This window comes from Crocuta crocuta, unplaced genomic scaffold, assembly GCF_008692635.1.
Source record: "Crocuta crocuta isolate KB4526 unplaced genomic scaffold, BGI_CrCroc_1.0 scaffold113, whole genome shotgun sequence".
Lineage (NCBI taxonomy): Eukaryota > Metazoa > Chordata > Mammalia > Carnivora > Hyaenidae > Crocuta > Crocuta crocuta.
In genome coordinates this window covers 2,342,237-2,360,431 of record NW_027530368.1, presented here as the reverse complement: position 1 = coordinate 2,360,431, position 18,195 = coordinate 2,342,237, and the positions used below count along the sequence as shown (strand labels likewise).

Sequence of the window (18,195 nt, the reverse complement as noted above, 5' to 3'; positions counted from 1 at the left end):
GAGCCCAGAACCCCCGTCACTTCAAGAGCCACCCCAGCCTCCGTGGACATGGCTTGTTCAGCTCACCTCGGAGGCCCAGCCGGGTTCGGCTTTCCTCCTAGGCACAAACATCTCAGCTAATGCCCCCTACTGATACAGGCTCCCGAGGCCTGTCACTGTCAGCTTGCCTCGGACTGCCCAGGGACGATACTCACTTGGCGGAGGAAAAGCTATAAAAATGCCCAGAGACAAGTCTAACCACCCTGCTAGAGGCAGAAAGTATGTCCAGCCAAACGTACGAGGTAGGGGGGAAAGCACTGGGCTTGCAAGTCAGAAATCTGGCTGCCACCAACTAACAAGTCATGTGACCCTGGACAAGTCATTTCGCCTCCTGAGACGGCAGTCTCCACATCTGTAAAAATGGGGGTCACCTTGTCTGCCCACAGGGAAGAATGAAATGAGGTGATGCCAGGAAAGCACTTTGAAATGTAGGCCAAACCACACATAAAGATTTGGGTTCATTGTCCATCGAGGGCCTTTTATAAGCTGTCATCGGCCCCTGGGAGCAAGGTGGCCTAGGACCAACGAGTGATGACTCTGCCCAGGAGGAATGAGAGTACCAGCAAGATGCCCTCCCCCAAGCGGCCTTGGTCAGATGGGGGTTGGGGAATAGGAAGAAATTAAACTTAATCACACCCCCTCCCCAGTTTGCTCCTAACCCCATATTCACCCAACACAGGAGAGTTAAGTCACGGAAGGCAAAGCTAAGTAGTGCCTGTCCCCTCCACCAGAGTCCCGGTTCAGACTCACAATAGGTAGAGACAACACATAAACCCCCTGTGGGGGACAGTCAGGCTGAGCACAGGTAAAACCTGTGAGTGGAGAATGCTGTATTCGTGCAAACGTTAAATGCATAGAATAACTCTGGAAGTTTACCCAAGAACTGGTAATACTGGTGCCTCTGAAGACAGAAGCCAGATGATTCAAGGTCAGAGCAAGGGAGATTTTTTCATTGCATACCTTCTGTACTTTTTTTAAAAATATTTTTATATATTTCTAGGAGAGAGAGAGAGACAGTGTGAGCAGGGGAGGGTCAGAGAGAGAGGGAGATACAGACTCAAACAGGCTCCAGGCTGTGAGCTGGCAATCAGCACAGAGCCCGACGCGGGGCTTGAACCCACAAACCGCGAGATCATGACCTAAGCAAAAGTCGGACGCTTAACCAACTAAGCCACCCAGGCGCCCTGTACCTTTAGAATTTGAAGCAGGTAAACTACTCAAAAAAAAATAATAATAATAGTGGGGCATCTGGGTGGCTCAGTCAGTTAAGCATCAACTGCTGATTTCAGTTCAGGTCATGATTTGTGAGATGGAGCCCCATGTCAAGCACAGCATGGAGCCCACTTGGGATTCTCTTTCTCTCTCTCTCTCTCTCTCTCTGCCCCTCATCTGCAGGAACATGCGTACTCTCTCTCTCTCTCAAAATAAATAAACTTTAAAAAAAATAAAACAAAATGTTAAATACTACCACTATATTAAAATAATAATACATAAATAAAGTCAAGCTGTTTTGCTGAGAGAGGCACAGAGGAAACGAAGACTGGCTCCCCTCCACTCCATCTCCTGGCCCAGCCCTAGAACACTCACTTTCCCTTCTAGAGGGGCAGTCTCCCTCCCTGAAATTCACCCAGCGTCCATCACAGCCTCAGCTATCATTCCAGGAAGCCCACCCTGCTCACTCCAACCCTGCTGAATTCACCCCTCTCCTGACCCTCTCCTTCTCTCACACGTGTGAACACTGCTTTGTGGGTTAGTTATCCTTCCTGGGTAAGTCTTGTCGCAAACACATTTTTGCCCTTCTAGGGAAAGGGCTATACATTTCTTTCTCTTGTTTTCTCCAAAGCCCTGACCTAGGCACAGTGGTTGCCTAGTAATTGCTTCCTAGATACTGAACAAAAAAAAAAAAAAAAAAAAAGGCAAATGACTGCGTCACTGTAAGCACTGAATGGCTCAGAGGGTTCTGTCGCAGCAAAACAGCACATGATTCTTGAGAAAGGTCAGGAAGTCTATCTGGTGATGCTCCCAAGCTCTGCTCTGCTGCACAAGCTAATGGCAGCAAATCTCTCCAGAGTCGGGTGACCGGGGCCAAGGCAGAGCTTCCCAGGCCTCCCCCACGCTCCAGAGACACTCCGGTGGCGCTGATATCCTCCCTCCCCAAGTCCCACACAACACCTCCAGCCCGAGACAGACGTGACTATATTTGGAGCCACAGATCACACATGTCCCAATCAGCCAAGGCCTCACACAAGAGGAGCAGTCCATGCTTACAGACCCCCGGGGCTAACCACCAGGAGGCCCTGCGGAGGAGGAAGGAACCTTCAGGAGGGCAGCGGCGAGCCCTGGTCCCACGCAGAACTAAATCATGCAAGATAAGGGGGGAAACTGAGGTGGGCAGTATAGAGGGGTGATAAAGAGCACAGACTCTGAAGCTAGGGTGCCCGGGTCCAAATCCTGACCCTCCCATAGATGTGTGGCTTTAGAAAAGTCACTTCAGGTCGCCTGGGTGGCTTAGTTGGCTAAGCCTCCAACTTTGGCTCAGGTCGTGATCTCACGGTTCATCGGTTCAAGCCCTGCATTGGGCTGTCAGAGAAGTCTTCAAATCCTGTCTCCCTCTCTCTCTCTCTGCCCATCCCCCGTTCGTGAGAGCTCGTGAGAGCTCGTGAACTTTCTCTCTCAAAACTAAACATTAAAAAAATTATTTTAAAGCAAAAAAAAAAGAAAAGAAAAAGTCACTTCACCTCTCTGTGCCTCAGTTTCTCCATCTGTGAAACACAGTAACAGTACCTACACCTCAAGGGGTTCCTGTGAGCTACAGTAAGTCAAGTCCACAGGACAGTGGCAGCACAGAGAAATGGCTTAAGAGATGATATGCCTCACTAACAAGGCAATAACAGCCCCCCAAAACAGACTGCTACATGCCGCCAGGGTGGGCCTCACAGATCCTCAGTGTATGTCTCTTCCTCAAGGAGGTGTCCCTGACCATAGCTGAGCCCAGCAGTTCCGTAAGCTCGGACCATCTCCAGTGCTCCCTGGCAAGGCCTGAAAGCACTTGCCTGTGGCCCTTCCTCCAAAAATGTGGGGTTCATTCTCCTAACAAAGCTATGCCTTCCCGGCATTCAGGCGGAGATATCCGTGCCCTCCCTTCCTCGGAACCCCCCACCCTACCCAGTGGCCCCTCTCGGCCTCTGTCTAGGCACTCCAGAAAAGCGTGTGGATGACTGCCCCTCCAGGCCCACAGGGAAGCCCCAAGGCCCCCGCCCCTATCACAGCAGCAATGTCCCCCTGGGATGCACACAGGGCCCCAAATGCCCTCTTTCCTTGCCCGGAATCCTACAGCTATGCGGGCTGCCAGGGCCTAACCGCCACTGGCTGCTGAGTAGCTGAGCGCATGTCACTCCCCTCCCAGGCCTCAGTCCCCCCATCTAAGCACTCTTCTAGCTCTGACATTGCAATCCCATGATTAAGTGCTGTGCTTCCCCTCCCCACCACACCCCCCCCCAACCCCTGGGTCAGCTGAAGGTCGAGGAGGCCTGTGACAAAGCCCCTCCCCTGCGCAGCTCCTCAGAAGTGCTGCCTCCTGGGAAGGGACCCTGCAGAGTCCCTGCTGGCTTGCTCTTCACTAAGGAGAGGCCTGGGCCCAGCCCCACACCCAGGCCTCAGCCGGACCTGCCAAGCCCAGCTCTCCTCACTGGCCGCCATCCTTCCTGAGGGAAGAAATAACCTAAGGGGTCCTTGGCCAGCACACCAAGAGCAAAGCCATCAGACCCTTTCTTGGCAGCACAGCCAGGTGTACAAAGGACCCACACTGTAGACTTATTTTTATCACTTGGCTGTGACAAAGGCCAAAGCTTCTTCATGACTAGATGATTTTGAAGAGGACTGGCCCTGTACAAGGAAAAAAATAGAGTACTGATTCGCAGACAGCCCAGAGGGCTCCTGTCATTGTGTTAATGATCTGTCGCGGCACAGGGTGGGAAGGGCAGGGAAACATCTGGACAAGGCCACACTAGTCATTTAGCTTCAGCAAGAGCGTCACAGCACCAGGGAAGCAGCAATAACAAGTTCAGCCGGCAGCCCCCATCAGAGGAAAGGGACAGCTCTTGCGGATGCCTGGCATGGAGGATCTGCTGAGTTATGCCTGTCCCTGGCTGGCTTCAGAGAGGAGAACAGGGCAGAGACGGGGTCCCCGCCCAGGGCCAGATGCAGAGGGAAGGGGAAGCTGCTGTGCCAGCCAGGAGCCGCCCAGTCTGACAGAGGAGTCACTTCCTACCCCTCCCCTCTGCCCGGCCACTGCTGCTCAGGCAACCCCAAATAAAAACTACCCATAACTAAGGGAGTGGGAGCCAGAGCCTACCCCTCCACCCCCCACAGCCAAAGCAGACTTCCCCAGCAGCCCCACAGGTCTGGGGTTAGAGCAGGAGCCCAACCCAAGGACCCTCGTGGCCTCAGCTACTTCCTGAGGAGCAGTCACGTCTGGAAACCAGGGGAGAGAAGGCCGCGAGGTCAAGTGCACAGGAATGCACAGGCTGTCTGGAGGCCAAGAGACGAATGGAAGCCCTAAAACACCAGCCCAACCTTCGGCCAGCAGGCTGCATTTTCCCTCAAGTGCATCTCCCAGTGCCCCCCAACCCACCACTCAGAAGGGGATCTCAGGCCTCCAGAATACTGTAGTCTCAAACCCACATGGTCCTGGGCCACAGGCCTCCACGAGGCCCTCCATAAAATCAGGGGCACAGGTCTGACCAGAGTCAACAGAACCTGTCAGGGCACCACAGTTAGCAGCCTATCCACGGTCCCAACAGTGTTGTTCTTTGGGATGAAAAAAAACCAAATCGATCCCGACCCAAATTAAGCCCAGATTCAGCCTTCCCAAGGGGCCAGGCTCTAACCATCAATCTAATAGGCCCANGGGGGGGGGGGGGGGGTTCTTTACAGCAGGGACTGTTTTACTCCACACACAGCACCCACTGGAGAGTACTAAGAAGGGTACAGAGATAAATCCCAGAGAGGAAATAGTGGAGAAACATCTCAGGATTTCCAGACTCATGATGATGCATGTAGGGCTTTACTGAGGGGAGAGGGTTATAATCAGTTTCCTCCTGTACTACATTAAATTATGTTTTGAGAACTTCCTCTTCAATTATTTGGAAGCCTCCAGTGAAATCCCTCACCTCAAAGAGCACCCTTTGGCAAAGGAACTTCAGGGGCCATGAAGGCACCATGTCCCATTCACCATCATCCCATAAAGCAGTGTCCTCAGAGTAACCACAACACCCATCCTTTGAAGCCCTGCTCTAGGTCTGGGACTATACCAATGCTTTTACAGACACTGTCTTATTTAATCCTGCGATCTGATAATTATTATTGTGACCTTTGTAGAAATGAAGAAACGGGTTAAGAACCTTGCCTGCTAGTAAGTCACAGAACTGGGAGTGAAACCCCAGTCTCCAGGCTCTTAAACACTGGGCTTTCCAGCCTCCCCTACAGGGCAGGGGTGGCCCCAGCCCAGGCTGCTGGCGAGGGCTACAAGCTGATCTGAGCCGGGCTTCAGCACTGCAAGGGGCCTCAAGCCTGTAGCAGCAAAGAGAACAAAGGACTGCAAGGGGTCACCCTATGTCATCAGGCACTCTCATACTCCCAGATGTACTCTGTCACTTATGGTCCTAGGGTTTTTCCAGGCTCAGGCTCTTCTAAGGTCTGTATTGTCTCCCCCCATCACATGAGAAAGTTTTTTCCAGGGCAGGGACATCCCCCAGACACTGTTACCACATTCCACTCCACTATCTAACCTCCCTGCACTATCATTGCTGTTCACTGTCCAGCAACCACGTCTAGATGCTTTAACTGCATTCTCATTTCATGCCTTACATCAATCTTATAACATTAGCCCCATTGGACAGATGAGAACACTGAGGCACCAAGAGTTTATTCGACTTGCCACAAGGTGGCAAGTTTGAGACTAGAATCTGTTTCTTGCAACTCCACAGTCCCATCCTTATAACCATGAGGCTGCCCTTCCCCAGTCAGGTTCTGTCTTGGTGACACAGAGCTGCTATCGACCTTCCCCGAGACCACGACAACTGGCTCCTGGAGTTAGAGTGGATACTGTTCTTTTCCACCATTATCCTAAGCTGACGGGCTACATCCTGGTCCTCTCCATCTTGTCCTCTCCCCACTGGGAAATGTGCAGACTCACTGTTGTAGCAGCTCACTCCAGGGTGCTCCCAGGAAATGCCACCAGGAGTAGCCATTAAAGTCAGAGGTGGGAGGTGGGGACGGGTCAGAGGCGGGAGTTGGGAGCAGCAGCCCTCGCCCCCTGTCAGGCATGCTATTAGGTCCAGTGTACTGAAAGATCAGACAGATTCCACAGACTTTTCCTCGGCCCACCAGGAGGGCCCCTCTCCTTTCTGCCCCCTTCAGTTTCTATAAATAACCCAGGTCAGCGCCAACAGAGGAAAAGCAGCCGGTAGGTGTGGAAAGATCATGGTGAGAAAGATGACTTCTATAAAATAAATAAGGCTCCCATTCAGATCAAGGGGTAGCAAGTCAAATTCACCAAGAGGGACTGTCCTTGGCTGCAAACAGGCCCACCTGGGCCTACAAGCACACACAGCTCAGGAAGAACCAAAGACCAAGAAGAAATCAAGAGCAGAAATTGAAAAAAATCAAAGCTCCCCCTCACCCCAAGTCACTGACTTCACCGAGGCCTCTCCCCACAAGCCTAGAGACTTTCTGTCTCCCCCTGTACACCAGGGGTGGCATGTACCAGTCTGGTCAGATTAGCTCAGCAGTGGAGGCTGAAGGACCAGGAAAGAAAGGGGTTGAATGAATTTGGGGACAGAAGCCTCTTCAGGAAAAGAAAGGGCAAAGATCCAGAGGAGAGCTTTCTACCCCACCCCCATGGCCTCCCTCAGCCAGAAAGGAAGGAGAGGACAGAAAAGGGGAGGAAAAAAACAAAATAAGGGCCAAACTATACCACATGATTCCACACCCAGCAACCAAACAGCAGCAACTCATGAGAAAAGGAGAAGACAAGGCCAGGGGAGGGGGAGATGGAGCCAGGCCACAGCCCTGCCCTGAACCTGCCCTATGCTAACCAGCTTCCCACCCCGGGCCACAGAGCCACGAAGGCCGTTTCCCATACATGTTTTGAAAAACATTCAAGGTCAGATCCTTTCTAACCAAATCCTGCTCTCAGGTGGGTCTGCACCAGGCTCATCCTTCTCCTCCAACAAGCTAGATTTACTCCGTTAGAGGCCATTCCAGGTGGGCAAACCTCTTCAGCACCCGTCCCCACCCAGGGCATAACCCTGCCCCCATCCCTTTACCCTCCTCATCTAGGGCCCACTGGGTCCAGGGGAGGTGTCACCCCAGTTAACCCCTTGAATGATCCACAGCAGGTGGTCAGCCCTGGGACTGGCTTTCAGATCCTGCCCACGTCCAAACAGGAAATGGGGCTCCAAGTCTGAAGCCTTGATCTTAACACTGGGAAGGTTAAACACTGCCAAAAATAAATGATTAAAAAACACACAGGCCCTTCTAGGTGGAAATGGCTGGGAGATTATCTCTTGCTGTGCATTAACCATGACGCTGCCTTCACCTCAAGCAGGACAGGCAGGACACTTGAAGGCTGCCTGAAGGGTTTTCTTCCTTTAATTAGAAGGTTCTCCTGTTTTCAGAACAGGGACACAGAGGGGCAGGGTTCCAGAGGCATCTGTCTCTAGGCTGCAGAGGCCATCCAAATACCAGGCAAGAAGCAGATGCCCTCTGCAGTCTCCAGATTTGGTGGGGCATATCGGGGCAATCTAGCCCTCGAGTAGAACACACCTTCCTTCCCCGACAGGGTGAGGCAGTGGGCCTCTCTACTACCCTGCGGGCCTGGCTTGGGGCAGGAGCCTACAGTGCCCCTCCCCTTCCAGGAAAGGGAGACAGGCCCAGAGGCCCTAAGAATGGCCCCAAGATTTTCCTTCTTGAGGCTACCATAGGCCAAAGGCCTCTGCATCCCACTCCGAACTTTACTGGGCAATCTACTCCTAAAGCTACGCCACCAATCATACCTCCCCCTAGGCTACCCAAGGACACCCCAGTGTCCTCACTCACTGCGTGTGCTGGGCGCGGCCTGCGCCGAAGACCTCGTCCAGCGCCACCGTGGCCTGGCCCAGGAACTTGTCGACGCCGATGAGCGAGCGGTGCATGGTGGTGAGCACCAGCTCGCAGGCGGCAGCGGAGCCCGCGGCCCAGGGCGCCGGGCCCGCGTCGGCCTCCTGCGCCCGCAACAGGCCGTCCAGGGCACCGGGCGGCAGCTCGAAGGAGCACTCCTCGCGCCACTCCGGGCATCCCGGCGTCTTCTCCACCACCGACGTGCTGTACTTCTCACGGCCCACCTGGATCACCGTGTACGCGTCGCTGGTGCTGCCCGCGCCCGAGCTCTTGCCCCGCAGCCCACGGGCCCGGAGCACAGTCACCTGGACGTGCGTGGGTAGCCAGCGGGAGGGCCCCGCCGCCGGCTCGGCGCCCCGCACCAGGGCCATGGCGGGGCAGGAGACGNCCCGCGGAACCCCGCCTCGCTTGCGGGAACGCGGCACCCTCTGCCCGGTATGAAAAGCCCGCTCTGCGTCTGCCGGCCAATCCTAAATCTTTCTTCAAGATGTCCCTGCTCCGAAAGCCCTGCCCTACAACTGCCCCGGCCCGCCCCTCCTAGAATGGCCATCCCCTTGGCGCGGGCAAGTGGGGGTGGGGCGGGACCCCGCTGCCCCCTTCATCTCGAGCCGCGCTCCACCCTCCTCCAGCCCAACCCTGCCAGGGAAGATGCTGCGTGAAACCAGAAGGGAGTCCTGCTCTGGCAAGTGACCGGCCCGCAACAGCGAGCTGGAAGCCTGTGATCTGCCGTGGCTTGCGACCTCCGCGCGCTTCAGGGACCCATTGATGAGACGAGACCGCGCCGCGGAAGGCCAGAGCGCTGGGCCCGCCCGTAGCGGACACTGCGGTGGAGAGCAGGGTGATGAATAAGTAACGACATCAAGATTTCAGCTGGAGCTCCTGCGTCACCGGTTGACGGAAATTATAGGCTCTAGTGGGAGTTTTAAACAATTACTTCCACCCATTAAGTGCCTACTGTGTGCAAAGCCCAGGCGTATGATTTGAACGCTTGGTTTATCATTAATAATAATAACAATGGTTGGTAATTATAGATGCTGCATTTCGGCCAGTGCTGGTCCATGTACTTTATATGCATTACCTCATTTTATCCTCGGAGCAACCTTCTGGATGAGTATGGGTTTTATTCCTATTTTCCAGAAGGTAAAATTGCAGCTTAGAGAGGCTAAACTGCCCAAGATCCATAACTGGCAAAGACGGGATTTGAAACCATACAGATGACCCCACAGCCTGTACTTTTTAAAATCATAATTTTTACATAAAAATGTAACACACCTAAAAAAAATCAAATAGGACAGAAGTGTTTATGATGAAAAGCAAAAGACTCCCTTCCTCTCCACCACCGGATCCAAAGAAAGCCCGCTTCTAGCCATTTGTGTTTTCAAGCTTGGTGGGTACCTCCATCTATCTACATAAAATGCTTACATAGATGGATTTATCAGGGCCATTATCTATTGTCTTCCTTCTGTGACAGATAATGTATCTCACACCCACTTCCCTCCCTCAATTTTATGTGGTTATCCTATTATTTTTAGTTCCTCTGTTGGATACTTTTATGGTGGAAACCTGTATTTCTTCTTGGGAAGACTCTCCAAAGTACCCCCTTGACTTCCTGTGCTATGAGAGAAGGAGGCCGAAATCCCAACTCTGCAGGCCATGCATGTCCTCCACCACAATACGGATGTAGGGAACCAGCGCACCAGGCACTGGAGATCCATGGGAACACACACACCACAGGCGGGATCCTGAGCCTGCCACCTTATCCCTGCATTCTGAAGACTGGGGTGGAGAAGTCCTGGGCACTGAGCCCCATGGTTCAACAACCCTGTGGATAGCACCTATCTTTCACGCAGTCCAATCTGCCTGTGGGTCTTGGCCCTCTGCCACTTCACAGCAATAAGATCTGAAGATTAAACCAGCTTTCTAACCTCTATCAGCCTCATTTACTCATCTAGAAAATGAGGATAATGATGCCTACTTCAAGCAGTTGCTGAGAAGATTGCGTGAGAAAATAGTGTGAAAGATTTTCATACAGTGGAAATCTCACAGATGATCTCAAGGCATCTACAAATCATATACAGCTTTTCTTCTCATTATAAACATAACTTGGAAAATACAGAAAAATATAAGGGAAATACAAATAGATCATAATCTCCCCATCCAGAAAGAAACATGGTTAACAATTTGTTGTGTTTCTATCCAAGCTTTTCTCTACATCTGCTGTTGATTTATATTCATTATGCTTGTGAGGCAACTGTAGTGTCACTTTGGAGTGGGCGTTGGAGTCCTGGTTCTACCGTTTACATGTATTATCTCATTTACCCCCAAAGACAACCGTTTAAGGTAGGTGCTACTGCCACCCTCATTTTCACTAATGAAGAAACTAAAGCAAAGAGAGCTTGGATAATTTTCTCTAAGTTCCTACCTGGAAACTTGCAGAGAATGGGCCTGAACACAGGTCTGAGGGAGTACTGCCTGTGGCACTCTGCTCTCATGCTAGCTTGTTGGTCATGTAAGCACTGCATCATTTGGAGTTGATAAAGCAGGAAGTGTTGTCATACCCATTTTACAGATGAAGAAATTGAGGTATAAAAAAACGTTAACAGACTTAACCAAGGTTGCACTCAGGATGAAGCCCCAACTTTAAGAATGGATTCCCCGAAGGCTTTGCAAATGAAGACATCTTTACCAAACTGCAACTAACATACATTAGTCACCCTTCTTTAAGGGTTCTGTTTCACCTGTTTCCTAGTTCTCTGACACGACTAGACTGCCTCCTCCCCCTCCCCCATGGAGCAGCAAGGCTGCAGGAAAGGGCAAAAGAGAACTCAGATGGACTACTCTGCTCTCCTTCCTCCTCCCTGGCCCACACAGTTTGGCAAGCTCGGGCTTCCTGTTGGCCTGGGACTGCAGGTATAGGAGGGCAGTGAAGCCCGGCAGGGCTCCCCTACAGATCACTTGGCCCTAGGAGGAAGGGGCGGGGTCTTTTAACTATCTGTGGCTGAGAAAAGAGCAGAAACTCTGAAGACACAGAGGTCTTGACCACCTAGAAAATGAGACCACCAACATCCCCATCCCCTGCAACCTGCCATGAGGGTTAGACTAAGGACCCCTCTGGATTCCCCTACCTCCCCGGGGGCCGGGTGTGCTCATGCCTTCCTGGGCCTCTCTAGTCCGTTAGGGGATAGTTCTTNAAAAAAAAAAAAAAAAAAAATGGTCCTTTGTGTAATTTCCACTCGTTGCTTCTCTCTGCAATACCATAAAAGCCCATTCACCCTTCCACATAGGAACTTCAAATCTCTTTGCCTGGCTCTTCAGGCTGCATTTCCCCTGTTTTTCACCTCCCCTTTCCCACATTTGTTTTCTAGGCCCCTCACCATAATAGAGTCAGTCACACAGCCCAGGTTCAAATTCTAGTGCCACCAGTCACCAGCACTGTAAGCTTGGGGAAATTACTAAACCCCACTGAATCTCAGTTTCCACATCTATAAAATGAGCCTAATAATAGAAGTCACCTCAAAGGGTTAATAAGAGAGCCATCTTAACACACACTAAACAATGATAAGTGTTATCAATCTTAGAAATCTTTGCTGAAAGCAAATGTTTGTATTTCCTTGTTTCATTTGCATTTCTTCGATTGCCAATGAGATTGAACTTTATTTTTCAGTTATTAGTCATTTATATTTCCTCTTTTACTGAGTTGTCTGTTCTCTGAGTTGCCTATTTTCTATGCTCATTTTTCTTTGAAGTCTTAATTTCTTTTCTTTTAATTTTCTATCCTCATTTTTCTTTGAAGTCTTAATTTCTTTTCTTTTAATTTTCTATCCTCATTTTTCTTTGAAGTCTTAATTTCTTTTCTTTTAATTTTCTATCCTCATTTTTCTTTGAAGTCTTAATTTCTTATTAATTTATGTAACACTTTCTATATTAAGAATAACACTTTGTCTTTCATAGATTTTGCAAACGAGTTTGACCAAAGAGGTTATATTGTCAAATCCTTGAGTTTCTTCCATTGTCTCAAGGTTAAGTTCTTCCACATTCACAGATCACATAATATCCACTCATATTTTTTTTTCAGCTTTTAAGTTGTTTGGCTTTTTCTTTCATTATCTTTAAATTCTTCTATATACTATTTTAATGAAAGGTTTGGAAATCTAACTCCCTCTCCCCCAACAGCAGTCCATACTTCCCAGTACTTATTGCAAAACACTATCCCTTTGCCATTGGTTTTCTCATATACATTCTTATATATACTGTAGACAGAGTCTGAACTTTGTTTTCTATTCCACTGAGGTTTGTATCTTGCTGCCGGTGCCATTCTGTTTTGATTATTATAGCCTTTTTAATGCATTATTACAACAGAAGAGCAAATCTTCATTCGTTTCTTTTTTCAAAGATTTTATTGCTATTCTCACCTGTGTATTCATCCACGTAAGCTCTAATTCCTTTTGGAATACTAAGAGAAACTGTTATGAGAAAAATTAGCATCATTACAAACAATAGCCATTTAAAATCATGATATACTCCCTAAAATTTGGAGTAAGACAAGGATGTCCGCTCTCCACTTCTATTCAACATTGTGCTGGAGGTTCAAGCTAGGGCAATTAGGCACGAAAAATAAATAAAATCTGTCCACATTGGAAAGGAAGGATAAAATGATCTCCATTTGCAGATTACATGATCTTATAAATAGAAAATCCTAAGGAATCCACTAAGAAACTATTAGAACTAATAAATGGGTTCAGCAAGGTTACAGAATACAGGATCAAAATACTAAAATCAATTGTATTTCTGCACACTAGTAATAAACAATTGAAAATAAAATTAAGAAAACAATCCCATTAATGGGTGCCTGGGTGGCTCAGTTGGTTAAGTGTCTGACTTCGGCTCAGGTCATGATCTCGGGGTTCATGGGTTCGAGCCCCGCATCCATCCCTGTGCTGCCAGCTCAGAGCTTGGAGCCTACTTCAGATTCTGTGTCTCCCTCTCTCTCTGCCCACCCCATTAGTGTTCTGTCTCTGTCTCTCAAAAATATAAAAACGTTAAAAAAGAAAGAAAACAATTCCATTTGTAAAAGCATCAAAAAATAAAATATTGGGTTCCCTGGGTGGCTTAGTCAGTCGAGCACCTGACTTCGGCTCAGGTCATAATCTTGCGGTTCATGGGTTTGAGCTCTACATCAGGCTCTGTCCTGACAAATCAGACCCTGGAGCCTGCTTCGGATTCTGTGTCTCCCGTTCTCTCTGACCCTCCCCTGTTCCCACTCTATTTCTCTCTCTCTCAAAAATGAATAAACATTAAAAAAATGTTTAAGAAGTTGGTATGGTCAATGTCATTTAGAAAAGCCTTTAAAAATAAATAAAATGCTAAGAAATGAATTTAATGAAGTGTAAAACTTGTACACTGGAAACTACAAAAGATCACTGAAAGAAATTAACAAAGACCTAAATAAGTGGAAAAATGTTCCATGTTCTTGGATAGGAGACAATATTGTTAAGATGGCAATACTCCTCAAATTGACCTGCAGATTCAAAATGTTCTCCAACAAAATCTCAGCTGCTGTTTTTGCAGAAATTGACAAGCCAGTCTTAAAAATCTTATGGAAATGTGAGGGGACCCAGAAGAGCCAAATAAATCTTGAAAAAGGACAAAGTTAGGGGACTCCTACTTCTCAATTTCAAAACTTAACTACAAATCAGGACAGTATGGTACTGGCATAAGGATGGACATATAGATCAGTGGAAGAATTGAGAGTCTGGAAAGAAATCCATATATTTATGGCCAATTGATTTTTCAACAGAGGTGCCAAGACCATTCAGTGAACCTTTTCAAAAAATGTGTTGGGACAGCTAGACATTCACGTGCAAAAGAATTAACTGTACCCCTTCCTTATACCATACACAAAAATTAACTCAAAATAGATTATAAAGCTAAATGGAAGCACTAAAACAATAAAACTCTCAGAAGAAAAGGGAGTAAATCTTCATGACCTTAGGTTGGGCAAAGCTTTCTTAGCTAGAACAACAAAAGCACAAGCAACCAAAGAAAAAATAGATAAACTAGACTTCATCAAAGCTGAAAGCTTTTGTGCTTCAAAGAACACCGTTAAGAAAGTGAAAAGACAACTTGCAGGATGGGAGAAAATATTTGTAAATCACATATCTGATAAGAGACTGGTATCCAGAATATATAAAGAACTCTTATAATTCAATAATAGAAAGATAAGCCAACTCTAAAAGGAGCAANTAAGAAAGTGAAAAGACAACTTGCAGGATGGGAGAAAATATTTGTAAATCACATATCTGATAAGAGACTGGTATCCAGAATATATAAAGAACTCTTATAATTCAACACTATGAGAAGTGCCTGGATGGCTTAGTCAGTTGAGTGCCCAACTTTGGCACAGGTCATGATCTCGCAGTCCTTGGGTTCAAGCCCTGCATTGGGCTCTGTGCTGACTGCTCAGAGCCTGCAGCCTGCTTCAGATTCTGTGTCTTTCTCTCTCTCTGCCCCTCCCCCACTGGTTCTCTCTAGCTCAAGATAGACTTAAAAACAAAAGTTGTACTCATCAATTTCCCTACCTCCAGCGGCTCCCTCTTCTGTAGTCTCTCTCTTGCTGAACCCCTCTGGCCCTAACTAGAAACCTAGAAGGTACAGTGTTTCCTCTTCAAAGATGGGCCTAAGCAGAGGTGCTCTCACCCAGCCTGCAGGCTACAGAGGGCATCTGCCTCTTGCCTGCTTCCCAGATTCCATTTTGGAAGAAAGCCATCAAAGACTTAACTAGGATTGTCAGAAAGGACTCAGAAGCCAACTTGAGAGGCTTCCACCGGCCAAAGATGCAACAGATAGAGCATGGCCAAGGATAATAACCAATGGATTGAAATATATTTAATATTTTTAATNAAACCCATGACTTCATAATGATTTTTTTAATGTTTATTTTTGAGAGCGGGAGGAAGGGCAGAGAGTGAGGGGGACAGATGATCTGAAGAGGGCTCCCTCTGATGCAGGGCTTGAACTCAGGAACCATGAGATCACGACCTGAGCCCAAGTCAGATGCTTAGGAAGGCAGATCCTGCCTGGTAAATCAGAAGACGACATTTGTTTTTGCTGGATACCGGAGGAGTTCCAGATGAAGAAAGTTGGTCTGGAAGCTGAGTTTTTGAGGAGAACTGAACCTGAACTGCTGTGTAGAGTGAGGGTTTCAAGTTTCCCAGAGCCATCTAGTAACGCAGGAGGGAGGGGCAGGTGGAAGAGTTCTGAGGGGACAGTGGAGCAAGCAAAATTGCAAGAGGCATGTGCTTTTAAGCCATATCTTTGTTATTAATTTATACTTTTAGTGTATTGTGGGCAGATGACATGATCTGTGTGTTATTTATTCCATGAAATTTATTATACCTCCTTTTATGGCCAATGCAAATGCTCTTCCTATGCTCAAAAAGAATATGAATTCTTTCTTGGGTGTAGAGTTCTATTATGTCTAATGCATTAAATATATTAGTTGTGTTTTTAGATCTTTACTATATTTTTTGTCTGCTTGCTCTCTTGGTTTCTAAGGAGTGACTTTGCAGTAATACAGGCTGTAGGATATTTATTTAAAAGTAAAAAGATGAAGATTAATATTTAAAAGTTAAACAATTTTCAAATTGCTGGGGGTGGGGAAAAACAGTGAAGACAATAGACCAGGAAGCAAATGATGGAAAGCAGCAAGGGAATATTTAAAAACAATCTGAAATTATAAAAGATGACAAGAGCAAATCTATCAATCTGTATAACAATAACTGAATGGTGGAAACTTGCCAACTCAAAGAAAATACTTTCAGATATGGCTTCAAAATGCAAAACTATGATATCAATAAAAGATACACCTAAAATAAAGTTGCTCAAGGAGTTTGGGAAATGCACATCTCAGTGGGTTTTAAAGTAACTTGACATTACTGATTCTCAAGTATATTCGAAAGAGTAGAATATAAGGTAACAAATATTTGCTGAGTGCCTACTAGGCACCAGGTATGTGTTGCAACGCTGCAATGATTCAACCAATGAGGGGTGAAGACAGAGTTAGGCAAATAGTCAGCAGGAAGAGAATGGAGTCTGGAAACAGTCTTACACTTGCATAAGAATTTAATCTATGTTAAAGACAGTATTTCAAATATGTAGGGAAAGGACAACTTTAACTTCCATCTTTAAAAAAGAACAGTAATAGGGCTACCTGACTGGCTCAGTCTGGAGAGTACGCGACTCTCTTGATCTCAAGTTGTGAGTTCAAGCCCCACATTTGGTGTAGAGATCACTTATAAACAAACAAACAAACTGAAAAATAATAATAATAGGGCACCTGGGTGGCTCAGTCAGTAGAACATCCAACTCTTGATTTCAGCTCAGGTCATGATCCCAGGGTCGTGGGATCAAGTCCCCATGGAACTCCACACTGAGCGTGGAGCCTGCTTAAGATTCTCTCTCCCTCTGGTCCTTTCCCCCACTCATGCATAGAATAAAATATAGGAGTATATTTTTTATATTTGGGCTCTACCTGAACTGCTCAAAGAATTTGGGAAAAGTTTTCGATTAGCAATACTCGTGCTTCGGATAAACCTCATTGGCTACGATACTGCCACTGTGCAAAGCTTGCTCAAAGAATTTGAATAAACAGTTCACAGGGAATACAAAGGGCAATTAAACATGAAAAAATGCTTAACCTCACTAGGAGTTTAAAATTGCAAATTAGCACAGCAGTGATATCCAGGTGGGGGGCAAAGGGACACCCTTGGTGCGAATATGAACTGGCACAGCCTTTTTGAAGATCAGTTCAGCAGGATATATCAACAATTTTAAATGGGTCAACCCTTTAATCTGGCGATTCCATTTCTACGAGTTTACCCTGTGGAAATCTTCACACAAGTGTTCAAAGATCTTTGTAGAAGGATGTTCATTTCCAGAGGATTTAAAACAGCAAACCACTTGGGATGGAGCCTAAATTTCCATTAACAGAATGAAGAGGTCATAGCAGTCAGAGAGGGCCAGGAGCTGTGTGGGCTGCTGAGGAAAGGGGAGCTTGGGGCTTGGCTTCCCCCCTCTCAGAGCCAGCCTCCCCATGCTGGGCCATGATGAGGAAAGCTTTCCTCCGCAGAGACCATCGCCTCAGCATCCCAGAGGATTCGGACCTTCCCATCCGGAAGCAGCTATGGTCTCCATGCATGAGAATTTGCGTTCCTAGACATCAGCTTTGTTGACTTCACATTTATTTTGAGAAAAACACTTAAGCCTTGGGCCTTTTGATTAGGCAAATTATAAAGGTACATCCAGTATCTTATTTTAAATACAAAGATTCAAAACGGTGAGAAGCTCTGCATATTTTAAATTGTTGGGGATGGTGGGGTTGAGAGTGTCTTTGTAAATGGTTCCCTTTCATTCATTTATTGATTCAACAAATGTGGGACAGACAGACACAGCCTCTCAGAAGCTCCTCCCATGAGAAGAGAAACTCGTGAGGGAGACAGTAAACACAAAACCCCAAAAATACAAAAATGCAAGTGACAGTAAGTGCTGTGAGGGAGAGCGAAGGATTACAGCTGTCTGTATTATAGTTCTACAGGGGATATAGTTCTACAGGGGTTATAGATGGGAGAACTTCCTTCCAGCTGGGAGGTCAGGGAAGGTTTCCCTGAGGAAATTACATTAGGCAACACCAGAGAAAGGTGAGGAGTGGAAAAGAAGCCCAGAACAGTTTGCATAAAGAGGAAAGCGTTTGTACAAAGGCCCAAGATAGGAAATAGCTGGGAGATTTATGCCGTCATGAGTATTAAGGCTGGTGTGGCCTGAGCACTGAGTGGAATGGCAAGAGGCAAAGGCAGAAGCTACCCATCCAGGATCTATGGGCCACTTTAAAGACCTGGAATTTTCTACTAAGGGCAATGCAAACCTATTTATGGGTGAGGAAAATATTTCTTTTTAATAAATAATATGCAGACAGGGCAGTCTCTGCAGTCCTGTTTTGGG

At 47.4% G+C, this 18,195-nt stretch overlaps 1 protein-coding gene and 1 pseudogene across 3 annotated transcripts in view; both read right to left on the bottom strand.

Annotated features, from left to right (window-relative positions):
* Window positions 1-8,582, bottom strand: part of RAB11FIP5 (RAB11 family interacting protein 5) — a 37,096-nt gene extending 28,514 nt beyond the window's left edge. For all 3 annotated transcript variants that reach the window (XM_077766288.1, XM_077766289.1, XM_077766290.1), the window contains exon 1: window positions 8,140-8,582. In XM_077766288.1, coding sequence (XP_077622414.1) covers window positions 8,140-8,570 — 431 coding nt within the window. In that variant the 5' untranslated portion in view covers window positions 8,571-8,582. The remainder of the gene's footprint in view (window positions 1-8,139) is intronic.
* Window positions 8,583-16,696: 8,114 nt separating this feature from the next.
* Window positions 16,697-16,825, bottom strand: LOC144233531 (U4 spliceosomal RNA; annotated as a pseudogene).
* Between the last annotated feature and the right edge of the window lie 1,370 nt (window positions 16,826-18,195).